Here is a 27,289-nt window from a genome sequence, read left to right as displayed (position 1 = left end):
TGGTACTGCTTCGCATAGGTATTTTAACACAGCGAGAGAGAGAGGCTCACAAAAAAAGTTAGGTAGAGAGAAAATGGTACAAAAATCTACTCTTCTTTCACCTTTCATCCCTCCAAATCACATTAAATCTTTACTGATGGTAACTAAGCTGTTCGTATGTATGACTGTGCAAAAATCAATAGGGCTCCACAGAAGCGCTCCCTCCCGAAATGGGATTTGCGATAAATCCCGTTTTGGCTGTTAACGCACAGCTATCGCAAGCATAATGCCCAGAAAAAGGGTGTAGTTATTTCCAGTGTTAAATCCCATGATAGTGTGTTATGATGTTGCATGCAACGTTAACAAGCCCTTATTTCCATTTACTCTGCCCAAACTTCTCCCACTTGAATAAAATTTTCAAATTTGCATACGTATTTCATGATGTGCTATTTATTGCATGCGTTAGGGCTTTATCATGGGCGTTAGGGCCCTAACGCCCATGATAATGCCTTAATGCATATTGATAAATGACTTCCAAAGATAGTAAGAATGACCATTTTGGATCTTATTCACTAAAGTCCAGATTTTAAACGCCCTGCATGAGTAAAAACCGGGGGTTATGCGCGAGGCTGTGCTTCGCATGCATTTTAGAAAGGGCCTGGCCACGCGCAGAAGTGCAGGGCCAGAAGAAAGGGGCAGGCCGGGTCAGTGCCATTAGATGCGCGGAATCTACTTCTGCTCCGGAGGAGTAGTAAATATTAAAATAAAAAATATTGGGGATAACTAGGGTAGGTTTTGCGATTGGGGAAGAGAGGGGAAAAGATAGGACGAGTAGGGTTAGGGAAGTTCCCTCCCAGTCCGCTCCAGGTCGATTTTGCCCCTTGCTATTGTGCATGTCTATTGGGCAAAATCGACCTGGAGCGTGATTATTGTGAGTTCAGAATTTTTTATTTTATTTATTTATTTATACATCAAACCTTTATTCTTAAACACCGCAAGCAGTAGATTTAAGTATCGCAAGGAATCTAATGTAATGGCCCTTGACTTGTGGATTGATTTAATGCCAGCCCCATGTCTCCAGGGTCCCCGATGCATTTAAGCGCTAGGGATGCATAGTTCTTCCCTAGCTCGTCCTTTTTAACGCAGCAGCTCATTAAAATATTGCTTTCCTAGCGTATAGCAGATGGATTCAGGACCAATGGGTATAGTGTACTCCTGATAGCAGTTGGAGACTGATCAGATTTCAATCTGACGTCAGCCCTAGTACATATACCCCTGCAGGAAGTGCAGCTCTTAAGTATTTTCCATCTCCATAGCAGTTAGGGACTCGATGCACGCTAGCACAGCGTTAGAGTAATTTTACCAAAGAAAACCAAATTAAGAAGAAATCTTACCTCTACAGACGAGCCCCGCTCTCCTGCGGTGACACCCGTTAGGTCCCTCCCCAGTTGAGATTTCCCGAGGTGATTTCCGTTATCCTTCGGAGGTAAGCCTCTGTCTGGCGGCCGACCCTCGGCGGGGACCTAGCCCCTGACATCAGGTGAGGCTGAGAGGCAGCAGGTGCAACCTTGAGCGCGACGGTGAAGGTATTTTCCCTCTCCCCTCGCAGCCGGAGATCGCCGAACGAAACCAGGAAGCGCAGAGACAAGGTAAGGTAGAAATCTAGTTAAAAGTCTCCGGTCTCCGTAGCTCGAGGAGATGCACAGGTCGCCAGCCAGGACCAGTGCCACCGGGTTGATCTGCCCTAGCAGGGCTAGACCCCGGTCAGATCAGAGAGTCCTCCCATGTGGAGACCCACCGATGTGGTCGCTATATTGTCCGCGTAGTCGCCGTCACCATTTTGGCTCGGTTCGCCGCCCTGTCCGCCGTATCGATCCGTGCGCACAAATACCTTGTGCGCACAAGCGAAGCGCATAGCCACGCGCTTACTGTGCCGGGTGCATAATTTCGACCTGTGCGCACAACAGCGCGCACATCTCCCTGCACACGCGCACCAAACCCATGCGCGCAATTTCGACGCACGCCGGAGCGCCTAACTGTATTGTATGCGCACAAGCCATGGCACCACTTGAAAATAAACTCAAAGCTCAGGGCCTTTGCCCAGCATGCCACATTAGAACTGCACAGCATGAGGAGGCCACAGCCCTGTGTATATAGAGCGAAGAGGGCCTAGGGGACCCAACTCATGGCCCTCCCCTGCCGGTACCGGACCCCAGTCTCTCGAGCAGTATGCCGGACCTAGCATTACACAGCAGGACCCCCCCCCCCTCAATCGGGGCTCCCCAGAGACTCCTAACCCTACTCGTCCTATCTTTTCCCCTCTCTTCCCCAATCGCAAAACCTACCCTAGTTATCCCCAATATTTTTTATTTTAATATTTACTACTCCTCCGGAGCAGAAGTAGATTCCGCGCATCTAATGGCACTGACCCCCTAGTCTAGACCCAGTTTCTATCTCCTGGGTGGAATTCTTCAAAGGTCTGCACACTTTCGTCCACATGCAACCGGGGCCTCCCATAATGCGGCCACAGGCTCCACAAGAGGACGTCAACAGGCCGGGACCTTCTATGCCCAGGGAAGTGATCCCACCTTTGGGGACACTGACATCTCAGATAAGGAGTCAGAACCCCTGGAGGAAGGGGAACTCCCTCCAGGGACAGAACCCCATCGAACCATGAGATGCTTCTTCACCAAGGACGAGCTTCCAGACCTGGTCACACACAGCTTAAAAGAGCTTGCTATCCCGGGCACAAGTGCCTCGGGGAACCTAAGACGAACCCACTATTAGAGGGACTCCATCAGACCTCCTGCCATTTCCCACTATTACAAGCCATCCAGCAACTAATTGACCTGGAATGAGATACCCCAGAAACTATATTCAAAGGGGGCCGGGCTCTGGCAGCCATGTACCTTCTGGACCCAGCCGTCAAAGATCTCCTGGCATGTCCAAAAGTGGATGCCATGGTCTGCGCGGTCTCGAAGCACACTACTATTCCGGTGGAGGGAGGAGCAGCACTCAAGATGAACAAGACAGACATCTGGAATCTATCCTCAAACGTCCTTTGACATCTCCGCTATGTCTTTACAGATCGTGGCCTGCTGTGCCGTGGTGACACGCGCCTGCTTAGCACAGACCAGGAACAACACTCCTGGGGAGGCCCTGGAACCAGCTGCTGTGCATATCAGACTTGCCCTATTCTACCAAAGATGGGTCAAGATAACTTCGGACAAGTGGGTCCTATCCATCATTCAAGAGGGATATTACCTGGATTTCCACCAACTCCCTCCGGACAAGTTTGTGGAATCTCCCTGTCACGACCCTTCCAAGGGAATGGCAGTGGAGGCTACACTGACCAGATTACTAGCCTTAGAGGCTATAACACCAGTGCCTCCACAACAAATAAATACTGGCCATTAGTCCATCCATTTTATCATCCCCAAGAAAGAAGGAACCTCAAGGCGGTCAACCGTCACCTGAAGATTCCTTGCTTCTGCATGGAAACCCTACGCTCTGTAATAAGGGTGATACAAGTGGGAGAGTTTCTTACCTCCCTGGATCTGTCGGAAGCCTACCTACACATTCCGATCCATCAAGAGCATCAGCGTTTTCTACGCTTCTCGATCCTGGACCGTCACTACCAGTTCCGGGCACTACCTTTCGGGTTAGCCACTGCACCCCGGACGTTCACCAAGATCATAGTGGTGGTGGCAGCAACACTCTAGATGATTGGCTAATCAGAGCAAAATCCCCAGAAGAAAACCACCAGGCAACCAACAGAGTCAAAACTCTACTGGAGAGCCTCGGGTGGGTGGTCAACACAAACAAGAGCTGCCTGCAGCCCTCCCAATCTCTAGAATACTTGGGAGTCTGGTTCGACACCAAACAAGCCAAGGTCATCCTGACACCGACAAGGAGATCAAAACTGATGGCCCAGTTACGAACCCTGTTGAGCAAACTTCGCCCCACAGCATGGGATTACCTACAAGTTCTCGGCCTCATGGCATCCACACTGGAAGTAGTCCCATGGGCACGAGCTCACATGAAACCCCTACAACGCTCACTACTATCACGATGGAATCCACTGTCCCAGAACTACACCGTACGGCTTCAGCTCCTGGACAGACTTCGGGCCCAACTACGATGGTGGCTACAAGAAGCCCATCTGAGCCAGGGAATGAGACTATTCTTACCAATCTGGATCCTACTCACCACGGATGCCAGCCTACAAGGATGTGGAGCACATTGCCAGGAGCTAACCAGCCAAGGGCAATGGAACATCAATCGCCTAGAAGACCGGGCAGTCAGACTAGCCTGCCTAAAGTTCGGTCACAGACTCCAAGACAAAGCGGTAAGAGTAATGTCGGACAACGCCACAACAGTGGCCTACATCAACCGTCAGGGAGGAACCAGAAGCCAGCAGGTGTCTCTGGAAATAGACCTCCTAATGTCATGGGCGGAAGTGAATCTTCAAGAGATCTCAGTCGTCTACATTGCCGGGAAAGACACAGTCGCGGCGGACTACCTCACAGAGAAAGTCTAGATCCAGGAGAATGGAAGCCGTCGACCACAGCATTCCAATTGATAGTAAACCGTTGGGGAACAGCAACCATGGACCTTCTGGCAAACCGGTCCAACACCCAAGTACCCAGTTGCTTCAGCCGCAGGCGGTAACCCCAGTCCCAGGGAATCGATACCCTGGTACAGGCCTGGCCACAGGAGACTCTGTTATGCGCCTTCCTGCCATGGCCCCTATTGGGTGCGATCATCCACAAGAGAGAACACCACAGGGGACCAATACTTCTAGTGGCCCCGGACTGGCCAAGAAGACCGTAGTATGCAGACATGCGAAGACTGCTGGCAGGGAACCCCCTGCCGCTACCTCCACACAGAGACCTGCTCCAACAGGGACCGATCCTCCACGAGGATCCAGCTCAATTCTCTCTTACGGTCTGGCCATTGAGAGGACTCGCCTAAGGAGGAGCGGATACGTGGGGGCAATAATTGACACCGTACTCCGAGCACGCAAGTTCTCCACATCCCTAACTACATGAGGATTTGGAGAGTATTCGAAGCCTGGTGCGAGGACCATGACATCATCAAAATTCCTATGATTTTGGAATTCCTGCAGAACGGCCTACAGAAGGGATTGACCCTCAACTCCATCAAGGTACAGGTGGCTGCATTGTCATGCTATGGAACCAAGATCGAGAGCGGCAGCATAGCCTCTCACCCGGATGTCTCCCGCTTCCTGAAAGGAGTCAAGGACATCCGACCACCCCTAAAGTGGCCGGTGCCTCTTTGGAACCTCAACCTAGTTCTAGATTTCCTAGCAGGAATCTCCTTCAGATCTCTCTGCGGCCTGTCTCTCCGACTATTAACATTGAAGACAGCCTTCCTGCTGGCAGTCTGTTCAGCCTATCGTATATCCGAGCTACAAGCACTGTCCTGCCGAGAGCAGTTCCTCAGACTCACCCCAGGAACTATCCAGTTACGCACAGTTCCGTCGTTCCTCCCCAAAGTGATGTCTCTCTACCATCTCGCTACCATCGCCAGATGAGCATAAGAGTTCGGAAGAGGCTTGAAGTCTACGCCATCTCAACTTCGGCAGACTCCTAGTCCGATACCTGGAAAGGTCGGAATCTGAAAGACGGACCATCTATTTGTCCTTCACAGCAAGAAGAAGCAGGGGGAAGCCACCTCGCGAGCAACCATAGCCTGCTGGATCAAAGAAGTCATCAAGGCGGCCTACGTAGGAGCAGGCAAGCCACCGCCTTTACAAGTCAAGGCCCATTCTACTAGAGCCCAGGCAGTGTCCTGGGCGGAAACCAAGATGCTGTCACCCGCCGAGATCTGCAGGGTGGCGACATGGTCCTCCATCCACAACTTCTCCAGGTTTTACCTCCTGGATGTTGAGGCTCGGGAGGGCATAGCATTTGCAAGGGCAGTACTAAGTGGGTCACGGGCAGCCTCCCACCCGGTTTGGGAGTAGCTTTTATACATCCCATTGGTCCTGAGTCCATCTGCTACACTCTAGGAAATGGAGAAATTACTTACCTGATAATTTCGTTTTCCTTAGTGTAGACAGATGGACTCAGCATCCCACCCACGGCTGCCGTTACTCATGGAATTCTCGGAGGACATCCCCGGGAGCGAGTGATTGAAGGGTAAGCCATGCTTTCCTTCATATAGGACACCCATCCTACCAGGTGTTGACACTTCTCGGTTGAGGGCACTGGCAATCTCCAGCTATAGCCAATTCAACCAGTTCAAATTAATCAAGTTAACCAAGTTATAAAGTTAAGCAAGTTATCCAAGTTATAAAGTAATCAAGTTATTCAAATTATTCAGTCATACATATATCCACAATGCTTTTCGAGGAGAATACTGAAGAGCTGCACTTCCTGCAGGGGTATATGTACTAGGACTGACATCTTGAAATCTGATCCGTCTCCAGCTGCTATCAGGAGTACACTATACTGATGGTCCTGAGTCCATCTGTCTATACTAAGGAAAACAAAATTATCAGGTAAGTAATTTCTCCAATCAGGCGCCTAGGAGATATGGCTGTGCACATGTTAGGAAAACAGGCACTCGATACGAGCACCCGTTTTAACACGTATCTTCTTGCATTGGCCCGTGAGGCCATCTCAGACCAGTGTCAGCCTGCGACGCTGCCCTGCTTCCCAGAATCTGGATTGGTCTTTGGGCTTAAGAAGGGGTTGCAGCGAAAGGCCCAGTGTTCAGGCCACTTAATGGTTAAAGGCTGCATGGTGGAGCTGGTTCCTAAACTGGAATGCTGCTGAAGCAACCTAGAATGATCAGACCTGAACAAATATTCACAGTGAGCAATGGACTGTTGGATTAAGTGTGGTACTAATTGTAAATAAGCTTGTGTCCTAGAAATAAATACTCTTGCATTTAAGTACTGGGGAGAGCTAGTGTTCTGACAGTTTGCTCAAATCCCATTATTCTGTTCCCAGACTCTCACTGGCCAGAATTGCTGCAGGAAGCAAAAGGGCTTAGCTCTGCCTCTGTTAGAGATTTTATTTTAAGTTAGCATTCCAAAAGGGAATTAGGTTTTCTTTGATTGTTTGCAGAAAAAAGGAGGGAAATTCACCAGATACTGGCAACAAGCAGCAGTTTTGCTATAACTCTATGCACCAACAGGATGCCAAGCCCGTCGTTTTATGTACATTTCAAGATTATGTTGCAAACCCAGTGTGCAACCCAGTCCTGAATTTTGGTTTTGTACCCTACCAGGAAAGCAGAGTTGCTTACCTGTAACAGGTGTTCTCCTAGGACAGCAGGATGTTGGTCCTCACATATGGGTGACATCATCGGATGGAGCCCGGCATGGAACTTTGATCTCAAAGATTCTAGAGCTTTCAGCATGCCCTACTGAGCATGTGCAGTTGTAGTGATAACCCTGCCCCATAGGCAGAGTCCCTCAGTCCATGATATAGCTAATTCATGGCGAAACTAAGTCTCGGGGAGGCAGGAGGGTTCCTGCTGTCCTAGGAGAACATCTGTTACAGGTAAGCAATTCTGCTTTCTCCTAGGAACATATGGCAAACAATACGTAGGGACTCTTAAAAAATCTTCTCTATTTTTCAATAGTACATACACAAAAGAGAATTATAATGATCATATAACAACAACTGTATAATATGATACAACAAATATTTATTATTAAACCAACCATGTAAACATCTATAACCTTAAAAATATCAGTTACCAGTCACTCACCATTCATACACATTAAAAAACTCCACTAATGACACGATATATTTCTTACAATCCATCACATTAAAGTGCAAATGCAATATTTCACAAATTTTCAATTAAGAAACACTTTTCTTCACAGAGTTTCCAATATATTTAAATACAAGCATTTGTTATATTTTTTTTATAATCTCTAACAATTTGTGATAAGAGTGGCGCTAATTTTATGCGCTCACACTGCGCTGTTCACAAAATCTCCACCGCTTCTTGATTTTTACCCGGGGAATGAACCCTCAACTCCATTCACATTCATATAGTCCAACAACGGATCCTTGTTTCACCCACAGCTGGGCTTCATCAGGGATGTGATTACGTTTTGGTTGACACCTGAGAGTGGTCCGTTGGAGGAAAGCGTTTGAGCTCTTTTGGAGACGCTGCAATTATAATAGATATAAAAGCCTTGCTGATTATACACCGTTTGAATTGAGAGTTTCAGTGTTGTAACAGGTGATATCCTGCATTGATTACAAACACGTCCCTGATGAAGCCCAGCTGTGGGTGAAACGAGGATCCGTTGTTGGACTATATGAATGTGAATGGAGTTGAGGGTTCATTCCCCGGGTAAAAATCAAGAAGCGGTGGAGATTTTGTGAACAGCGCAGTGTGAGCGCATAAAATTAGCGCCACTCTTATCACAAATTGTTAGAGATTATAAAAAAAATATAACAAATGCTTGTATTTAAATATATTGGAAACTCTGTGAAGAAAAGTGTTTCTTAATTGAAAATTTGTGAAATATTGCATTTGCACTTTAATGTGATGGATTGTAAGAAATATATCGTGTCATTAGTGGAGTTTTTTAATGTGTATGAATGGTGAGTGACTAGTAACTGATATTTTTAAGGTTATAGATGTTTACATGGTTGGTTTAATAATAAATATTTGTTGTATCATATTATACAGTTGTTGTTATATGATCATTATAATTCTCTTTTGTGTATGTACTACTTCTCCTAGGAACAAGCAGGATGGTAGTCCTCCCACATAGGTGAATACATAGCTCCAGGCTATCTGAGCAGGACACGGCAGTATACCGCACAGTGCTGGGAGCACTACCTCCCTCCTTTGCCTGCAAGCTGGAGAAGAGTTGGGTTCTACCAAGAAAAAGACTGAGACACAAACCCTTATGTGTAGCAGGGGAGTGATGCGAGTGCAAGCAGAAGCAACTGTGCATCATGGAAACAGTACAAGCAGGGTTTCTGACAAAAACTGTGGTTCCAGATCCTTCTGGACCCAGACATGTAAATAAGAGACTCTAGGATGAAAACCACACAGTTTCCATCGGTGTGGAAAAAAAACAACCGAAACTCTCTGAAGCCCCATATGACCCGGCAGCCCTCGGGGGTGCAAAGGCTCTTGGCCTCTTGCAGATCGAGCGCAAGGGTAGCCATCTACTCAGCACCCTGGTGCACTTGTCCGCATTGTCCCAGTGCCCTCGGGGCTCCTGTGAGGTGTCCACCGCAGAGCACTGGGAGCCTCAGAGCTGTCTATCCAGCTGATGATCCCGGAGTTGGATTCCCTGCCAAAATGTGTACACCGTCAATATTAATGGTCGCTAGCGAGGTTCTCATCAGCCGTACTGCTTGCGCGATCATCAAGCTCACAGCATCGACCCAACCAGACGAATCGGTGAACTGAAGGGAATTGCTGACAGCACTGGCGGTCATCAGTTCCTTTTGACATTGATGACCTGTCGGGGGGACTGCAGAGCCTCTCCTTGCAGACACTCATGGTTTCACTGGTCCGTACCTTCGGGCATCGGCGCCCCCGGGTGCTGGACACCTGTGGGCAACTGGGGAGTCAGGAATGGTGCTATTCACCAGCAAACTACTTATAGATCGCAGGACATGTCCGCGGTCCTTCATAAGCGCCTGCACTCGTCAGGGCCTTCGCTGAAGTAGTTTCCAGTGGGACGCATAGGTATGCCAGTTCTGACACATGTACCCAAGTTTATAGTACAAAATTTGCATACGTATTCTAGCAAATCAATAGTACAGGCCAAATGGTAGAGTGAAAGGTTTTTGTGATGTATAAAATATGTGCATTTATGAAATCATTTTCCAATCTATCTATATTAAGAATTTAAACAGTGTACAACTGGTGCCTATTTATGCTGCATTTGGATCTTAATTATTGCACAGCTAGATAGAGAGCATCTTAAGTCAAATGAATAGTTTTCATCTCTCTTTAAATTTCAGCATCACTTGAGCTATTTGTGTGTATATATGTGTGTGTGACTATACATGTATTTAATTTAGGTTATTAACAGGTATTTTCTTGAGCCTAAGAGACAGAAATAAAATTATATGCCAAAGATTCTGGTACTTTGATACGGATGTCACGTAGTTGAGGCTAGTTGCTAAGGTTAGCTTTATTAGGAGACTAACATGGGTAACAACATACTGTAGTAATGATGAACCCCTTACTCTGATCTTGAATTGTTTTAATTTTCATTCCCATTATTTCAAACAGCATCCTATATTTCAGCTGTTAGAGACTGACATGAGTGATAAAAGGATAAAGTGCCCTGGTTTTGTCCACAGTGAAAAGTACTCTTATCAAGGACTCTGATCAACTGAACAAAGTTTTATATGGATGTTCTGTGATTTTCCTGCAGAATGTCCATTCAAGAATTGGGGTCCGTAAGAAATGCTCAGAGCCTAAAGAAAAATTATAATGCTTAGTGGCACATGGGCAAGATTTTGGTGAGCATACAGCTACGAAAGTCAAATACCGGCATAATTTTAATCCTAAAGCACATGCAAAAACTGCAGAGTCGTTAGCTGCCTTTGTTACCCATGAGTGAAAGGCATCTAACATAATATTCTGTTGCTTGATTTGGAAGATGAAACGGAATGTATGTGGAAGGTAAAATAACAGAACAGATTATTCTAAGGAGCACTTAAATAACAGTTACTGCATAGTCTGTTGTGTTCACTGCACTGTATTTATCTGTGCAGAAAAGACACAGGGCCCTTATATTTTACATATATCCATGCATACACCCACGACAGGAATTCCTCACAATACAATATGGGGGAGGGGGGGGGGGGGAAGTTATACCAAAGAACTTAAACTTTTATTTGGCTTTCTCTCTTGAAGTAAATCTGCATTGTCTGCATCAGGCCAAGTATAGGTATAGGATCCCGTCTACATACTGTAAGATGGGATTGTGTACAGTTGAGTTCCTTGAGGCCATTGTTTCTCACCCCTGGTAATTTTTCTTTAGAATTTTAGAAAATGGTACTGGAAGGAACCTCAGAAGATCCCCCAGTCCTGGGCATTCTCTCTGTCCGACTTGGTATTCAGAATGTCCACAATAAGTATTCATCCGATATTGGCACACCCTTCATCCAAACACATGTGGGTTACTCTGGAAACTAAACCTGTTTGTGGCCCTTCATGACTGGAGTTGAGAACTCCTCATGACCCCACTGCATCTGTGCCATTCCATTGTATGAGGTGTATGGGTTCCTAATTTAAACGATCCAAAACTGCTCTCTCCCTACCTAGCACTTTTTTTCAGGAGGCAACAGAGGGAGCACTATATGGAAATCTCAAAAGGACATGAAGTGACTTTGGGACACTGTTGGATAGCATGTTTACTGTGTCCTAAAACAATAGTACTATTAAATAAAATTAGTTATAGCAAACTAAGGAACCTATATACTAAAGCTATTTTTGCCAGTGTTTCCCAACGCGTGTGCTGGGGCTGGGGAGCAGGTGTACCATAAGAAGAGCCCAATAAGAAAAGTTGAAGCAGCAGCAGTCGTTGTTTTCTCTTTTCTTCCTGGCCTGCAGGATGCCCTCCCATCGGGGGTGGGGGGGGGAGAGCCGGATCTATCTGCTGCTTCCACCTATGTCACTTATCCTCTGTATTTGAAACTGCATGGGAGCCTGCAGTCTTGCTGGCTTCGTCCATTTCCAAATGCAGAGAGAAGCTGGCAGAGAAGGAAGAGGCAGCACTAGCTAAGTGCTATACAGACTTCATCCAGTACCAGGAGATTTTGGGGGGTACAGGGGAATGATGGGACAGCTGAATATGGCAAGGGATATGTGGGTAGAGAGAGAGGAATGTGTCCGAGGGTATGGGGGGAGAGGGAAGGGAAAATAGTGATGATGGCAGGGAGTGAAGGGAGAGTGAGGGAAGACAAGGTGACACCAGAGATGGAAGGGAGGAGGTGGTGATGATTATGGCAGGGGCTGAAGGGAAAGGGAAGAGAAGATAGGAAGGGTGATGATGCCAAGGGGTTGGAGAAAAGTGAAGGGAAAGCAAAATTTCTTACCTTGTAATAGGTGTTATCCCAGGACAGCAGGATGTAGTCCTCACGTATGGGTGACATCATTGATGGAGCCCTATTGTGGAAAACTTTCTGAGCCCACTGAGCATGCCCAGCATGCCATGATATTCTCAGCCACAGGGGTCTCCCTTCAGTCTCGTATGTAGCAGTAAGCTTTAGCAAAAAATAAATAATAAAACATATCGGACCCAACTCCACGGGGTGGTGGGTGGGTTTCGTGAGGACTACATCCTGCTGTCCTGGGATAACACCTATTACAAGGTAAGCAATTTTGCTTTATCCCAGGACAAGCAGGATGTTAGTCCTCACATATGGGTGATTAGCAAGCTAGAGCCTGAGTCATTTTGTAGTGAAGCAACACTGAAGTATTGTTGGTGAAAATGAGGCAGCCGAAGATCACAGCAGGTTGGATGTAGAAGGAGTTGGGATTATACTGGAAACAAGTTCTTTAAGACAGATTGTCCGTAAGCTGAATCTTGTCATCCTTCTTTGCCCAAACAGTAATGAGCTGCAAAGGTGTGAAGAGAACTCCATGTTGCTGCTTTACAGATGTCAAGAATTGGCACTGAACGAAAGTGTGCTACTGAGGCTGACATTGCTCTTACTGAATGTGCCTTTACTCGCCCTTGGAGAGAAAGGCCTGCTTTTTCATAGCAAAACTGTATGCAATCTGCTAGCCAATTGGAGAGAGTATGTTTACCCACTGCTTTTCCCGGTTTGTTTGGATCATAAGATACAAAGAGTTGCGTGGATTTCCTGTGAACTGCAGTGCGGTCTAAGTAAAATGCTAGCGCACACTTACAGTCCAAGGTATGTAAGGCCCGTTCTCCTTGGTGAGAATGAGGTCTTGGAAAGAATGTGGGTAAAACTATGGATTGGTTCAAATGGAATTCCGTAACTACCTTGTGGAGGAGTTTTGGATGTGTCCGGAGAACCACTCTGTCATGTAGGAATTTTGTATAGGGTGAGTATGTGACAAGTGCTTGTTACTCACTAACCCTTCTAGCCGATGTAATGGCTATGAAGAAGATAGTCTTCCATGTGAGAAATTTAAGATCACAGGAAGTCATGGCTTCAAAAGGAGAACGCATGAGTCTTGTTAAGACCAGATTCAGATCCCATTCTGTGACTGGTGGCCGAATTGGTGGTTTAAGTTGAATTAAACCTCTCATAAATCTACCGACAAGAAGTTGTGTGGAGATTGGTGCATCTCCCATCTTATTATGGTAAGCTGAGATTGCACTTAGGTGTACTCTGACAGATGAAGTCTGGAGACCAGAATCCGACAGATGGCATAAATAGTCCAGCAGAGAAGTTGTGGGGCAGGAGAAAGGGTCAGTACTCTTTTGCATGCACCACAAAGTAAACCTATTCCATTTTGAAGAATAATTCTTTCGTGTTGAAGGTTTACGTGAAGCTATAAGCACTTGAGATACATTGGTTGAAAGACTGAGTGGTTGTAAGATCAAGCTTTCAACATCCATGCTGTCAGGGATAGGGATTGAGGGTTGGCTGGCGCAACCAACCCTGATCCTGAGTTATGAGAGTGGGAGCTACACCCAGGCGAATTGGTTTTCTGATCAAGAGGTCTAGAAGTGTGGGAAACCATACTTGTCGAGACCAATACGGGGCTATGAGTATCATGGACCCTTTGTCGTGCCAAAGCTTCACTAGAGTTTTGGTTATGAGTGGGATCGGAGGATACGTGAATAGAAGGCCTGAGTTCCAAGGGCAAGCAAAGGTGTCCTTGGCTGGCTGGTTGTCTGTGCAGAGCGCAGAACTTGTCCACTTTGTGATTCAGGTGTGATGCAAAGAGGTCTATTGTTGGTTGTCCCCAACATTGAAATATCCTGGTCGCTACTAAGGGATCCAGGGACCACTCATGTGGTTGGAACTGACGACTGAGTCGATCTGCCACTACGTTGTGAATGCCTGTCAGATAAGTAGCCTGGAGAAACATTGAGTGTCAAGGCCCAGCCTCAAATCTGTGTGGCTTCTTGACAAAGGAGATACGAGCCCTTACCTCCTTGTTTGTTTAGGTACCACATGGTTACTGTATTGTCCGTTTGAATGAGAACAGTCTTGTGTGAAGGGCAGTCCTTGAACGCATGCAGTGAATAATGTATAGCTCGAAGTTCCAAGAAATTGATTTGAAACGTTGCTTCGAGTTTTGTCCAAGTACCTTGGGTTTGGAGATTGTCTATGTGAGCTCCCCAACCTAAGGTGGATGCATCTGTAGTTAAAGTTATGAGGGACTGGTTGTTGGAAGGGCAGGCCCTTGCGCAAGTTGTCCTTGTGTGCCCACCAAAGTAGAGATGGAACGCAGCTGGTGGGTTACTTGAATTTGAGAGGACAATGGTTGAATGGCTTGGATCCATTGTGATCTTAAAGTCCATTGGGTTATTCTCATGGCTAATCTTGCCATAGGAGTGACATGAACTGTGAAGGCCATGTGACCTAGTAAGGTCAGAAACTGATGAGCTGTTGCTTGTTTCTTTGAGTGTAGCAAGTTTGCCAATAGGGAAAGTGTCTCTGCCCGATCGTCGGGTAGAAAGGCTTTTGAGAGGATGGTGTTCAATTCTGCTTCAATGAATTGAAGCAGGCGAGACGGAATGAGGTGGGACTTTTGATAATTGATGAGAAATCCCATGGAGTGAAGTAGAGCAATTGTTCGATTGAGAGAAGTTATTGCTCCTTGTTGTGATTGACTCCTGATTAGCCAGTCGTCCAGATAAGGGAAGACGTGGACACTTTCCTTGTGTAAGTGTGCTGCTATTACTGCCAGGCATTTGGTGAATACTCTGGGAGCTGAAGCGAGTCCGAATGGTAGTACTCTATATTGGAAATGTTGATGACCCACCAGGAAGCGCAGATACTTGCGATGAGGAGGGAATATTGGAATGTGAGCGTAAGCGTCTTGTAGATCCAGAAGTGGAAGCATGGTGTCTAGAGAAACCATCCTGAACTTTTCTTTCTTCAGAAATTTGTTGAAATTTCTGAGGTCTAGGATGGGACATAGGCCTCCGGTTTTCTTTGGAATGAGGAAATAATGGGAGTAGAATCCTCTGCCCTGCTGAGTCTGGGGCACCGGCTCTACAGCACTGGCTCTCAGAAGGGTGGATAATTCTGCTTGTAGATGAATTATGTGATTTTTGCTTAGTGGAAGAGGTTTTGGAGGAGAATCTCTTGGAATGGAGAGAAAATTGAGTTGATAACCTCGAGATGATATTGAGAGTCTGTTATTTGTATCCAATGGTTGTAAAAGGAGGAGACTCTGCCTCCTACTGGTAGCTCCGGTTGTGGGTTGTGGAGATGGCTTTGGTCTCTGGTGATGGCCTCAAAAGCCTGCAGCCAGTCCCGTCTGCGGTGGAGGTTGATGCCTAGCAGCTCTAGGTTGCCTGTGCTGAGATCTTTGCTGCGGACGCGAAGATCTGCCCCTTGATGCTGGAGGGTAATAAGGCCTTCGAGATTCCTTCCTAGGAGGGCGGTGAGATGAAGATGCAGCAGAGTCCTGTGGAACTGACGACAGTTGACGCAAGGTTTCTGTGTGTTCTTTCAACTGGGCCACAGCGTCCTGCACCTTTGAGCCAAAAAGGTTGTCCCCTACCCATGGCAAATCAACCAATTTTTCTTGGGCCTGAGGTCTGAGGCCTTAAGCCATGCCCAGCGACGTGCACTTATGCCCGAGGTCGCTACTCTGGAAGCAGTTTCAAAATTGTTGTAAGCGGCTTGGACTTCGTGCTTACCAGCTTCAAGCCCTTTGTGTATTATGGTTTGAGCTGCTTCTTGATACTGCTGTGGTAACGAATTTGAGAGATCTTGCATCTATTTCCACAGGTTTCTCTGGTATTGCGTCATATATAACTGATATGACGCAATCCTTGTATTGAGCATGGCCCCTTGATAGATTTTCCTGCCCAAGGAGTCCAGGAATCTGTGATCCTTGGCTGGAGGAGTGGAGGAGTGCAGACTCCACAACAACTGATTACATAGAAACATATAGAAACATAGAAATGACGGCAGAAGAAGACCAAACCGCCCATCCAGTCTGCCCAGCAAGCTATGCACTTTTTTTTTCCCTCTTACTTGTTACGCTTGGCTCTTAGTACCTTTTAGTTTTATTTCCCTTCCACCCCACCATTAATGTAGAGAGCAGTGTTGGAACTGCATCTAATTGAATATCTAGCTTAGTTAGGGGTAGTAACCGCATCAATAAGCAAGCTACACCCATGCTTTTGTTTACTCGACTATGTAATTTAGTCCTTGTTGGTTGTTGTCTATATATATATAGATACTCTTTTCTACATTGCCCCTGCCGTTGAAGCAGAGAGCTATGCTGGCTATGCGTTGAAGGTGAAGTAACGGACTTTCTCCCCTGCCGTTGAAGCAGAGAGCTATGCTGGCTATGCGTTGGAAGTGAAGTATCAGACCTTCTCCCCTGCTGTTGAAGCAAAGAGCTTTGCTAGATATGCATTGAAAGTAAAGTATCAGGCTTATTTGGTTTGGGGGTAGTAACCGCCGTAACAAGCAAGCTACACCCCGCTTTTTTATGAATGCAAATCCTTTTTTTTTTCCACATTTCCTCTTACCGTTGAAGCTTAGAGCAATGTTGGAGTCTCATTAACCGTGTGTATGTATATTGAATAAGGGTATTATCTCCAGGTAGTAGCCTTCATTCCCGCGAGCCACCCTCTCTTCATTCACGTCCTCTAGACTTGATGGATCCACAGTGTTTATCCCACGCCCCTTTGAAGTCATTGATGTGGCAGTTGCGATTTCTGGTATCCAGGGACAGATTGTACTAAATAAGTGGTGTCCACTCTCTTATTTATGGATGGTACTGAGTATGGATGCTCCCAGAGTCTGTGCTGTAAGTCTAGCAGAACTTCGTGGACAGGGATGGCCAAGACTTCTTCTGAAGGGTCCACGAACTGAAGGACTTCCACTGTTTGTTGTCTTATGGCCACGGGTATCAGAAGAGGACACATTTTCACCGACAGCCGTAGATGAAAATGAGAGAAAAATTATTTTTACTCCAAAGAGTAAAAAAGAGACTAAATTTACTTACCAGCCGGTGGTAACACGAGAGACCCCGATATGGGAGAGAATAAATGTTTTTAAATCTGATTTTAGTCAGACAATTTGTGAGAAACTCACACAGGCTCCTGCTCCGTGATGCCAACAGCAGCGAGGAAAAACGAAGACTGAAGGGAGACCCCTGTGGTTGAGAATATCATGGCATGCTCAGTGGGCTCAGAGTGCCAGTCTGTCAAAGTTTCTAGAAACTTTGACAAAGTTTTCCGCAATAGGGCTCCCATCAATGATGTCACCCAATGATGTGAGGACTAGCATCCTGCTTGTCCTGGGATAAGAGAATGTAATGGTGGGGGAGGAAGAGAAAAGGGGAAGAGGTGATGAGGCCAGGGGGTTAGGGAAAGGAAGGTGATGTCAAGGGATGGAAAGAAGTAATAATTATAGCAGGGGATTAAAGAAGGGAAGGTGATGCTGATGCTGGGAGATGGGAATAAGGGGGGAGTAGGAAGAGAAAAGGTAGTGATGCTGGGGGGGAGAAGGAAGGGAGATGAGGAAAGGAAGGGTAATTACGCCAGGTGATGGCAGGAGTTAGGAGAGGAGTAGGGGAGAGGGAAGGTGGTGGTGATTATGCCAGGAAGTGGGAGGAGAGGGAAGGAGGTGATAGTTTGCCACAATAAAATGAACCCAAACACCAAAAAGGTTGGGAACCACTGAACTATGGGAGAAGAGCTTGGTAAATCAGGCCTTTTTATGCCAACAGAAAAATACTTATTACATAGGGGCTAATGTGTTAATACTTTTTTCCCTATTCTGTATTGATGAGGAAATACCTTGATGGACCAGATCCTAAATCATTAAAACATCCTCTATTTCTGATTTTTATTGTATTCTTGAGTGAGCTTAAAGGTTTTGAAAGTGCCACTTACTTAGCTGCTCCCACAACAGTGGATCTAAGTAGGTTAGGGTAGCGCTATGCTAATTGTTATCATAATCCTCACATAGCCTCACCGGACACAAAAATAGACAATGACAAAGCCCATCCTGTCTGCTCATTTTTCCCTCCTGCTGCACTACTGTGGGATATGGGCATAAAAGCTGCATCTCTTAACTAAAACAAATGTGAAAATATGAAAGAAACCAGTGCATAAAAGAGACAAAACTCTGAAAGATACTTCTACTCAGTAACAAAAGTTGTTCCGCTCTGAAATATGGGAAGCATCTTTCATTATAAAAGGCCTAGAAAAAATACCAGTGGCCAAGTAGGTACAAATTTTATGGATTTACACCATTTCCTACAGGGTTTTTAAGGAGTTGCAGCTATATATATCTGTGATAAGGGTATTACCAGCAGTAGGATTTATAGTGAGTAACGAACACTACACATCTGAATGTTATAATGAAAAGTTTGAAGATAAGGTTTACATATTTCATACCCATTTAAGATTTCCAATCTTTTAACAACATATATATGCTTGCAGCACAATTATATCTTCCTTTTGTTTCCAAGTTCACAATTAATTGTATGATCCTCTGGCCAACATTTGTCAGCCAGCAGTGTACAGTATGCACACGTGATCCTCTCCCCAGCAATGAGGTCTGAAATTTTATGAACGTGCTGAACAGTTTCATCAGAGAAAGCCCCTAGGTTGAATGAACAAGCAAGGGGTGGGCTTTAAAAATAACTAGAAACAATTCTACATGTACCTGGGCAAGCTTAGACTATGAGGGAATGAGTTGTGAAGACTTAACATTTGCTCTAGCAGGCCTCCAGTGTTACTAAGTGAGCTGAATATATAATCAAGGATCAATCCTGAAAATGAAATTTTTACCTGTTTATTTTTCCATGAATGCTGCTAGTCCAGTCCTTACCGATGGGTTATTTACCCATACCAACAGGTGGAGGCAGAGCACACTAACTTCTCTCGTGAGATCATCGCCATTACTTAAGAGGTAGTGCAGCCACGAAAGATCCAGTACTCTCATGACAAAGCAGTGAAAAAAAAGTCAGATTAACGTTCAAATGAAAGAAAATCCTCTGATATCCAGATACCTGTCCCCTAAGGAAGTAACGACAAAGAGCAGGAAAGGAGCAGGGCAAGAACAGAGTGACCCAAGGCCCATGCTCTAGCATACACAGAAAATGTGACCAAAATCCAATTGACACAGCTTCCATGAACAAAAGAGGTCCAACTTTCCATTAGGGTCCTATATTGGTGTAACAGGATTAATGAAAAGAAAATTAATAGGTAAAATTTTCTCCTTCCATTTCATCCTGTAACAGGTGTTCTCCTAGGACAGCAGGATGTTAGTCCTCACGCATGGGTGACATCATCAGATGGAGCCCGTCCTGGAAAACTTCTGTCAAAGTTTCTAGAACTTTGACTCGCACACTGAGCATGCCTAGCATGCCTCTATCCATGCGGCCATGTGGGGTCCCTGTTCAGTATCGTAACATAAAATTCACGAGCAAAAAAATAACAAAATGCATGAGAACCCAACTCCGCGGGGTGGTGGACGGGTTTCGTGAGGACGAACATCCTGTCCTAGGAGAACACCTGTCACAGGTAAGCAACTCTTTTTCCTAGGACAAGCAGGATGGTAGTCCTCACACATGGGTGAATACCTAGCTGCAGGCTGTTTACGAATTGGACCAACAGGTGCCAACAGGCACAACAACTTAGGTGCTGTTGGTAACACAGGAAGACAGCCTGAACTCGAATAACAGGGCCCTAGGCGGAAGAGTTGGGTTTAGTCTTGAAAAAGGTTATGGAGGGCAGATTGGTCGAAACTTCTATCCGGGCAGCTGACTCTGTCCAAGCAATAGGGAGCAGTGAATGTATGGAGAGAAAGCCATAGTACAGCCCTGCAAATCTCCGTCATGGGGACAGCTCACAAATTAGCCACCGAAATTGCCAGGGCCTGGACGGAGTGAGCCTTAATATAGCCCTCAAGCTGCAATCCTGTCTGCACATAGCAGAACGAGATGCCATCCGCTAGCCAGGGTGTGCTTGGCTACAGCAACTCCCAGTCTGTTCTTGTCAAACCAGGTGAAGAGTTGTGTGGACCGTCTATGACCTGCCATCTTCTCAAGATAGCATGACAATGCCCTCTTATAATCCAATGTATGCAAGGCCCAGTCACCTGGGTGTGCATGAGATCTCAGGAAGAAGGTGGGTAAGACGATAAACTGGTTCAGATGGAAGTCTGATACCACTTTAGGCAGGAACTCAGGGTGGTTCTCCATACTCACCCTATCGTGGAAGAACTTAGTATACGTTTACTGACCCGACGTGCTAAGGTGACCACAACCAAGAATATGACATTTCAGGTCACATGTGTGCATAGGTTCAAATAGGTCCTTCATGAGGCAAGCCAAGACCACATTAAGGTCCCAAGGTACAGGTGGAGGACACATAGGGGGCTTCAACTGAAGCAGACCACGCATGAACTGCCCAACCAAGATTGTACTGAGACGGGCGTATCAGTCACCCCGTGATGATATGCCCCAATGGTGCTGAGATGCACTCTGACCAAGTTGGTCTTTAAACCAGCTTCCGACAGGTGCAACAGGTAGTCCAAGAGCTTTGGGGTGGAGCAGGTAAACGGGTCCAACTTGTGCTGCTCACACCAGACCGCAAACCACCACCACTTCAGGTTGTATGACTTTCTAGTTGAAAGCTTCCTGGAGGCAACCAGAACTTGAGAGACTGAAGGAGGCCCCCATGTGGCCATGCAGATAGTGGCATGCTGGCTATGCTCAGTGTTCCAGTCAAAGTTCTAGAAACTTTGACAGACATTTTCCATGCCAGGCTCCATTTGATGATGTCACCCATGTGTGAGGACTACCATCCTGCTTGTCCAAGGAGAATACCATGACCAGTCATGTCCTTCCCCCATTGCAGGCACTTACATACTCAACGGGAGCAGGTCAGTCATTCAGATGCTATCACCTTTCAGCCCCATGTAACAAGTCAGCCTCCCCACCAACAAGGTCCTCATGGAGCTACTTTTGTTCCATGAGAGCTCTTTTGCTCTCACTCTAGCCACCATGAGACCATGACTCAGCATGACTATTTAGCCCTGCCTCTCATAACCTGGTGGCTTGTCATCAAATCTGTTTGGCTCCTTTCTTAGCCCTGCTCTGCCTTGCCTAGCCCTTAAGGTCTTCTAGTTCTGTCTTGCCTTACTCTGAGGCCTTTAGGCCTTCTAGCTGTTATCTTGCTTTGCTCTGTGGCCTATGGGCCTTTATGTGTTTTCTGACCTGCCCTGTCCAGTGCTAGTCTCCAGTTTCAGGCCTTACCCTTGCGTTCAGTCCCTGCCCTTGTCTTAAGCCCCAAGCCTTACCCTTTCCTTCAGTACCAGCCTGCGCTTCCAGTTCCAGCCCCAGCTTAACTCCAGTACAGCCTAAGTTCTGTTGGCCACCAAGGGCTCAACCTGTGGGGGAGGTGGCTGGTTCAGGCAGAAGACCTTTCTCTGCCCTGCCTAGAAATCCTGTGCTGCCCTTCTGGGGGTTCCCCAGTGCTAGCCACACCAGTGTCACCCTGGATGCAGGTCATAACAGTGTCACGCTGGGTGCAGATCCTAAGCAAAAATGCATCCTGTTTTATCTGTCTTGGCTTCTTGTCCCCCTTATCTTTTTCCCAGAGAAATCTCAGGGCAGCTGCAGATGGATGGGGGTGGGAGACAACAGTAAAAGGAATCTCACAGCAGAGAGTGATTTTTTTTTTTTTTTTTTTTAAAGGAGAGATTACAACCTCCTACCTAGTCTCCTCTAGGACTGGGAACTCTCTTAAGCAGGCTCACACTGCTGGGCAAATCAGTGGTCTGGCCCTACACCTGCATCACTGCCAGACTAAAACTTGCTGCACTGCCAGTGAAGAATACTGGATCCTTCTCAACTATGCTCCCTCTAAGTAGTGGTGTTGATGTCATAAGAACATGCCATACTGGGTCAGACCAAGGGTCCATCAAGCCCAGCATCCTGTTTCCAACAGTGGCCAATCCAGGCCATAAGAACCTGGCAAGTACCCAAAAACTAAGTCTATTCCATGTTACCATTGCTAGTAATAGCAGTGGCTATTTTCTAAGTCAGCTCAATTAATAACAGGTAATGGACTTCTCCTCCAAGAACTTATCCAATCCTTTTTTAAACACAGCTATACTAACTGCACTAACCACATCCTCTGGCAACAAATTCCAGAGTTTAATTGTGCGTTGAGTGAAAAAGAACTTTCTCTGATTAGTTTTAAATGTGCCACACGCTAACTTTATGGAGTGCCCCCTAGTCTTTCTATTATCCGAAAGAGTAAATAACTGATTCACATCTACTCGTTCTAGACCTCTCATGATTTTAAACACCTCTATCATATCCCCCCCTCAGCCGTCTCTTCTCCAAGTTGAAAAGTTCTAACCTCTTTAGTCTTTCCTCATAGGGGAGCTGTTCCATTCCCCTTATTTTGGTTGCCCTTTTCTGTACCTTCTCCATCGCAATTATATATTTTTTGAGATTCGGCGACCAGAATTGTACACAGTATTCAAGGTGTGGTTTCACCATAGAGCGATATAGAGGCGATATAGAGGCTTTTTTGACTGCCGCAGCAAACTGAACCGACTATTTCAATGTGTTATCCACTGTGACGCCTAGATCTCTTTCTTGGGTTGTAGCACCTAATATGGAACCTAACATTGTGTAATTATAGCATGGGTTATTTTTCCCTATATGCATCACCTTGCACTTATCCACATTAAATTTCATCTGCCATTTGGATGCCCAATTTTCCAGTCTCACACGGTCTTCCTGCAATTTATCACAATCTGCTTGTGATTTAACTACTCTGAATAATTTTGTATCATCTGCAAATTTGATTATCTCACTCATTGTATTTCTTTCCAGATCATTTATAAATATATTGAAAAGTAAGGGTCCCAATACAGATCTCTGAGGCACTCCACTGCCCACTCCCTTCCACTGAGAAAAGTGTCCATTTAATCCTACTCTCTGTTTCCTGTCTTTTAGCCAGTTTGTAATCCACAAAAGAACATCGCTACCTAGCCCATGACTACTTTTACTTTTCCTAGAAGCCTCTCATGAGGAACTTTGTCAAACGCCTTCTGAAAATCAAGTACACTACATTTACCGGTTCACCTTTATCCACATGTTTATTAACTCCTTCAAAAAAGTGAAGCAGATTTGTGAGGCAAGACTTGCCTTGGGTAAAGCCATGCTTTGTTCCATTAAACCATGTCTTTCTATATGTTCTGTGATTTTGATGTTTAGAACACTTTCCACTATTTTTCCTGGCACTGAAGTCAGGCTAACCGGTCTGTAGTTTTCCGGATCGCCCCTGGAGCCCTTTTTAAATATTGGGGTTACATTAGCTATCCTCCAGTCTTCAGGTACAATGGATGATTTTAATGATAGGTTACAAATTTTTACTAATAGGTCTGAAATTTCATTTTTTAGTTCCTTCAGAACTCTGGGGTGTATACCATCCGGTCCAGGTGATTTACTACTCTTCAGTTTGTCAATCAGGTCTACCACATCTTCTAGGTTCACCGTGATTTGGTTCAGTCCATCTGAACCAAGTGTGCTCTGCCTCTATATGCTGGTTAGGGGCAACAACCCACCTGTAAGGACTAGATTGGACTGGTGTAGCAGGAAGAAATGCAATTGTTGTTTTAATTCAAAAGGTAAGTAGTCAGAGTTAAAACGTTGGACTTCATAAATAGTGGAACAAAAAAGGTTCTCTGGTTTAATCATCAGTCCTGCATAAAATAATGCTGATCAGTATGTTACTAATGTTTACAATTAAAAGTTAACTGAAAACTTGAAATCTTTTGAAGCTTTCTTTATTACAACCTGATGCAATATCTTATTGTGTTTGAGCTGGTAACCCGAAACAGAATTTGTTTCATTGACTTCTTCTTCAGGGGAATCACTGACAACTTTAAAAGACTACAGGCTGAGGCTCCAACAATTTAGCTATGTGGCTATTTAGCTTTTGAATTAAATCAACACATTTTTGTGATAGATCCTTAACTATATATTGAGTTTTGATTTTTCTTGCCATGGGAGGACTCCTTATATTTGTGCTAAATTACTTGACTCAAGAGAGAGAAGTGTTATAGTATGCTGAGCATGTGTATCAATTTCAGAACGGTTTTTTTTAATGAGAGCACAGGTGACAGTCACATATTATGGTATCCGATTGATTCATGTATGATGTCATTTTTAATATTATAATCTACATAAAACAAGCAAATTAAATCAGGGCAAAATTATCTTATGACAATGTTCAAACCCCACCGATTCTGTAGAATTGAAGATCAGCTTAAAAATGAGAATCAACAATTTAGATATATTTTTAATTGATTATAAAGCATTTATTGCTATTTGCCATGTGGATTTTGCTCATATACTACTCACAGCATAGTAGGTCCAACTTTCTTTAAGATCCTGATTTGTAAGGCTGCAGTTCAAAAGATAGTACTTAAATCATATTGATATCTTGTATATTTACACATGAGAAAATGTATCACCCCTACACCTAGAATTAAGGCAGTTTAGTTAAAGCAGTTTGCTAAGCTTCTTTGGAGCTTGGCCTCATGAGATCTGAAAAGCTATTGTCGATAACCATTGTTTATCATACTTTTAGTGTAGAAACAAGCTATAGCATGACAGCCACTTGCAAAAGAAATTTAGATGATTTAAACCCAAGCAAAACTTTTGATGCGAAGAGGGACTAAATGCTTCAAGCTGTACACTGATGAGCATTATTGATATAGTTAATGCAATGCAAGGATTTTTCCATAAACATAATTCAACCCAAGTATCAAAGTAATGTGGCAATGAAAAGAAAGAAGCTAGCATGAATATTTAAGCAAATTTTCTGCTTGATAGGTATAATACTATGTGTTTACTGCAGCAATAATTTATTTTCTTTTCTTTTCTAGACTTAACCGAATGCTGCGTGCTTTGGAAACCACATGAAAGTTACATGTTTGAGTGTCTAGTATCTTGGATTTGATATGACTCCACACATTCAATGTTGCCATCAACAGTCTCAGTTTGTATGCACATTATTACATTCCTATCTGTTGTGTTTTGCTAAAATAAAATGTGCCCCCATCTGAGGGATAAACCCTTCCTTGCATGAAGCTGCCCTTTAACAATGGCTAAGATTTATGAAGAGTCTGCACAGCCATGTACATAGTCAAAGACCTTTTCTGCCCATAGAAAAAGGTGAAACACCCACAGGCAAATGACCTAACAATTAACTTATCTTACATTTTTCTATATATAGAACAGCATTAAAAAAAAATGTAAAGCTTGGGAATAAGAATTCTCAGTAGGCCAGCCCTGAATAGAATCTGCTGCATATTCAAGTATATACCAGGTTTATGGCTATTCTTTCTTGCTATTTGATCGGCTTATGATATGGAAGCAAAATTTTTCTCAGCATAACAAAAACCATATGTAATGGTAAAGAGGCAGATGAATTACCTGTGTTTAATAATCATGCTGGGTCTACTATACTTCTCAAGCTCATGATGCAATATACACCACATTATTTGACTTAGTTCCTCGCTGTGGAGAACATGAAAATGATTTTCCATTTTGTTAGAGGATGTTATTTGCTCAATGCCAGTATGGGTTGATCATTCTAATGAACACTTTTCTTTTATTGTGTATTATAGTATAAAAACCCCAGGGGAATCCAAAAATTGGACTGAATGTTAAAACATTGAAAGCCTTGAAAAAAATGGGCTTTTAGTTCTTTGGTTTTCCTTTGGAAATAAATCTAGACTAGTAACTAAGCATTCCAAAACCATTAATCTGTGTACATTACTGTTGCTATTGTGATAATAGATAATTTTATTTATTTTTATGCCAGCTTTTATTGTGGATACATATCTTTAGTCTGTTTTTTTGTTTTATGGATCCTTGTTATGCTTGTCCTTGAAACAACTCCTCAAGGTTTGTAGTTGAAACATTTATTGTATAAAACTGTATTGTTTTTACAGAATAAATTTATTGGAATGTGTATTGGAAGTACTTGTGACTAAACAACTGAACAGGCCACATTTGACTTGATGTATATGTGTACATGTAGCAAATGGATATGAATTCAACTAAAGAATTAACACTGTCCTTATTGACTTATGCTATTAGAAGAAATCACAAGTGAGATACATTCATTACTATAATGTTTGGGCAGAAGCTAAAAAAAATAATTTTCAAAGAGAATTACAAAAATTAGTGACACTGAATTTTGAAGAAGTTAGGAAATGTTTGCAGTGCTCCAAAATTATTGCAGAATATAGAAGACAGCCATATGGGTAAAAAAAAGTAAATAATACAGCCCATGGACATGTGATGAAGTAAATGTTGCACAAAAAATAAAAAAAAAAATTCATGTAATAAAACAATGATGCCCATCTGTGAACCAAAAAATGGTCTAATGTACCCTCGGGTACTCAAACAATTATGTCTTATTTCAAGTTGTGACTTGACTACTCAATTCATAACATGTTTCTCTGACACAACCATGTCCCAGACTTTTTTAAAAATACAAACAAATTATGTCTGAAGCAATAAACAGTTCCTTCTGGTACTCTAGCTACAATACACTTCAGCACAGGCTTCAAGCTTCTTCCCATTTTGAGCATTGTAGCTTCTAATCTGACATCTGCCATGCAACTCAGGAAATCAGTTTGTTTAGGTAAAATTCCACAAATGTACAAAAATGCAGACATGACAAACATTTCTGGTTATCACAAAAAAAGACATTTTATTTCCTAAAAATAAAGAAAATTAGCTTCTGTTTAATACTATGTTAGCACAATTTGATTGAAGTAATAGAATTACTTTGCAAATGCAAGCATTATAAAATACAGAAAATGTTTGCCCCATTATCTGATAAGGGAGGGAGGGGAGTTCTTAGAAAAATATAACTCAGCAATAGCAAATGTACTTAAACATGCAGTAGGCAAACCCATTAAAGTCAGTTTTCAAAAAAAACTGAAAGGTATAACTTATCCTGCAAAATCTAGTTGGATAAAGTATCAGGGATATTCAGTGGGATAAATCTCCCACTGAATCTTCTTGAATAAAGTTATCCAGGTAAATCTCTGGATAACAGGGAAACCTAACCAGCTAAATTTGAATATTGTCAGCTAATTTTCAGTTATCC

The 27,289-nt window shown here is 44.2% G+C and overlaps 1 protein-coding gene across 2 annotated transcripts in view; it reads left to right on the top strand.

Annotated features, from left to right (window-relative positions):
* HDGFL3 (HDGF like 3) overlaps nt 1-26,140 on the top strand; it is an 89,211-nt gene extending 63,071 nt beyond the window's left edge. Inside the window, exons 6-7 of one of the 2 annotated variants that reach the window (XM_029574816.1) lie at nt 10,379-10,466; nt 25,050-26,140. In XM_029574816.1, coding sequence (XP_029430676.1) covers nt 10,379-10,438 — 60 coding nt within the window. In that variant the 3' untranslated portion in view covers nt 10,439-10,466; nt 25,050-26,140. The remainder of the gene's footprint in view (nt 1-10,378; nt 10,467-25,049) is intronic. The other variant, XM_029574817.1, reaches the window with a different exon arrangement.
* The last annotated feature ends 1,149 nt before the right edge of the window (nt 26,141-27,289 follow it).

The sequence above is a fragment of the Rhinatrema bivittatum genome, chromosome 13, assembly GCF_901001135.1.
Source record: "Rhinatrema bivittatum chromosome 13, aRhiBiv1.1, whole genome shotgun sequence".
NCBI classification, from domain to species: Eukaryota; Metazoa; Chordata; class Amphibia; order Gymnophiona; family Rhinatrematidae; genus Rhinatrema; species Rhinatrema bivittatum.
The sequence above is the reverse complement of the archived record's forward strand: the minus strand, read 5'-3'. Positions and strand labels throughout refer to the sequence as shown.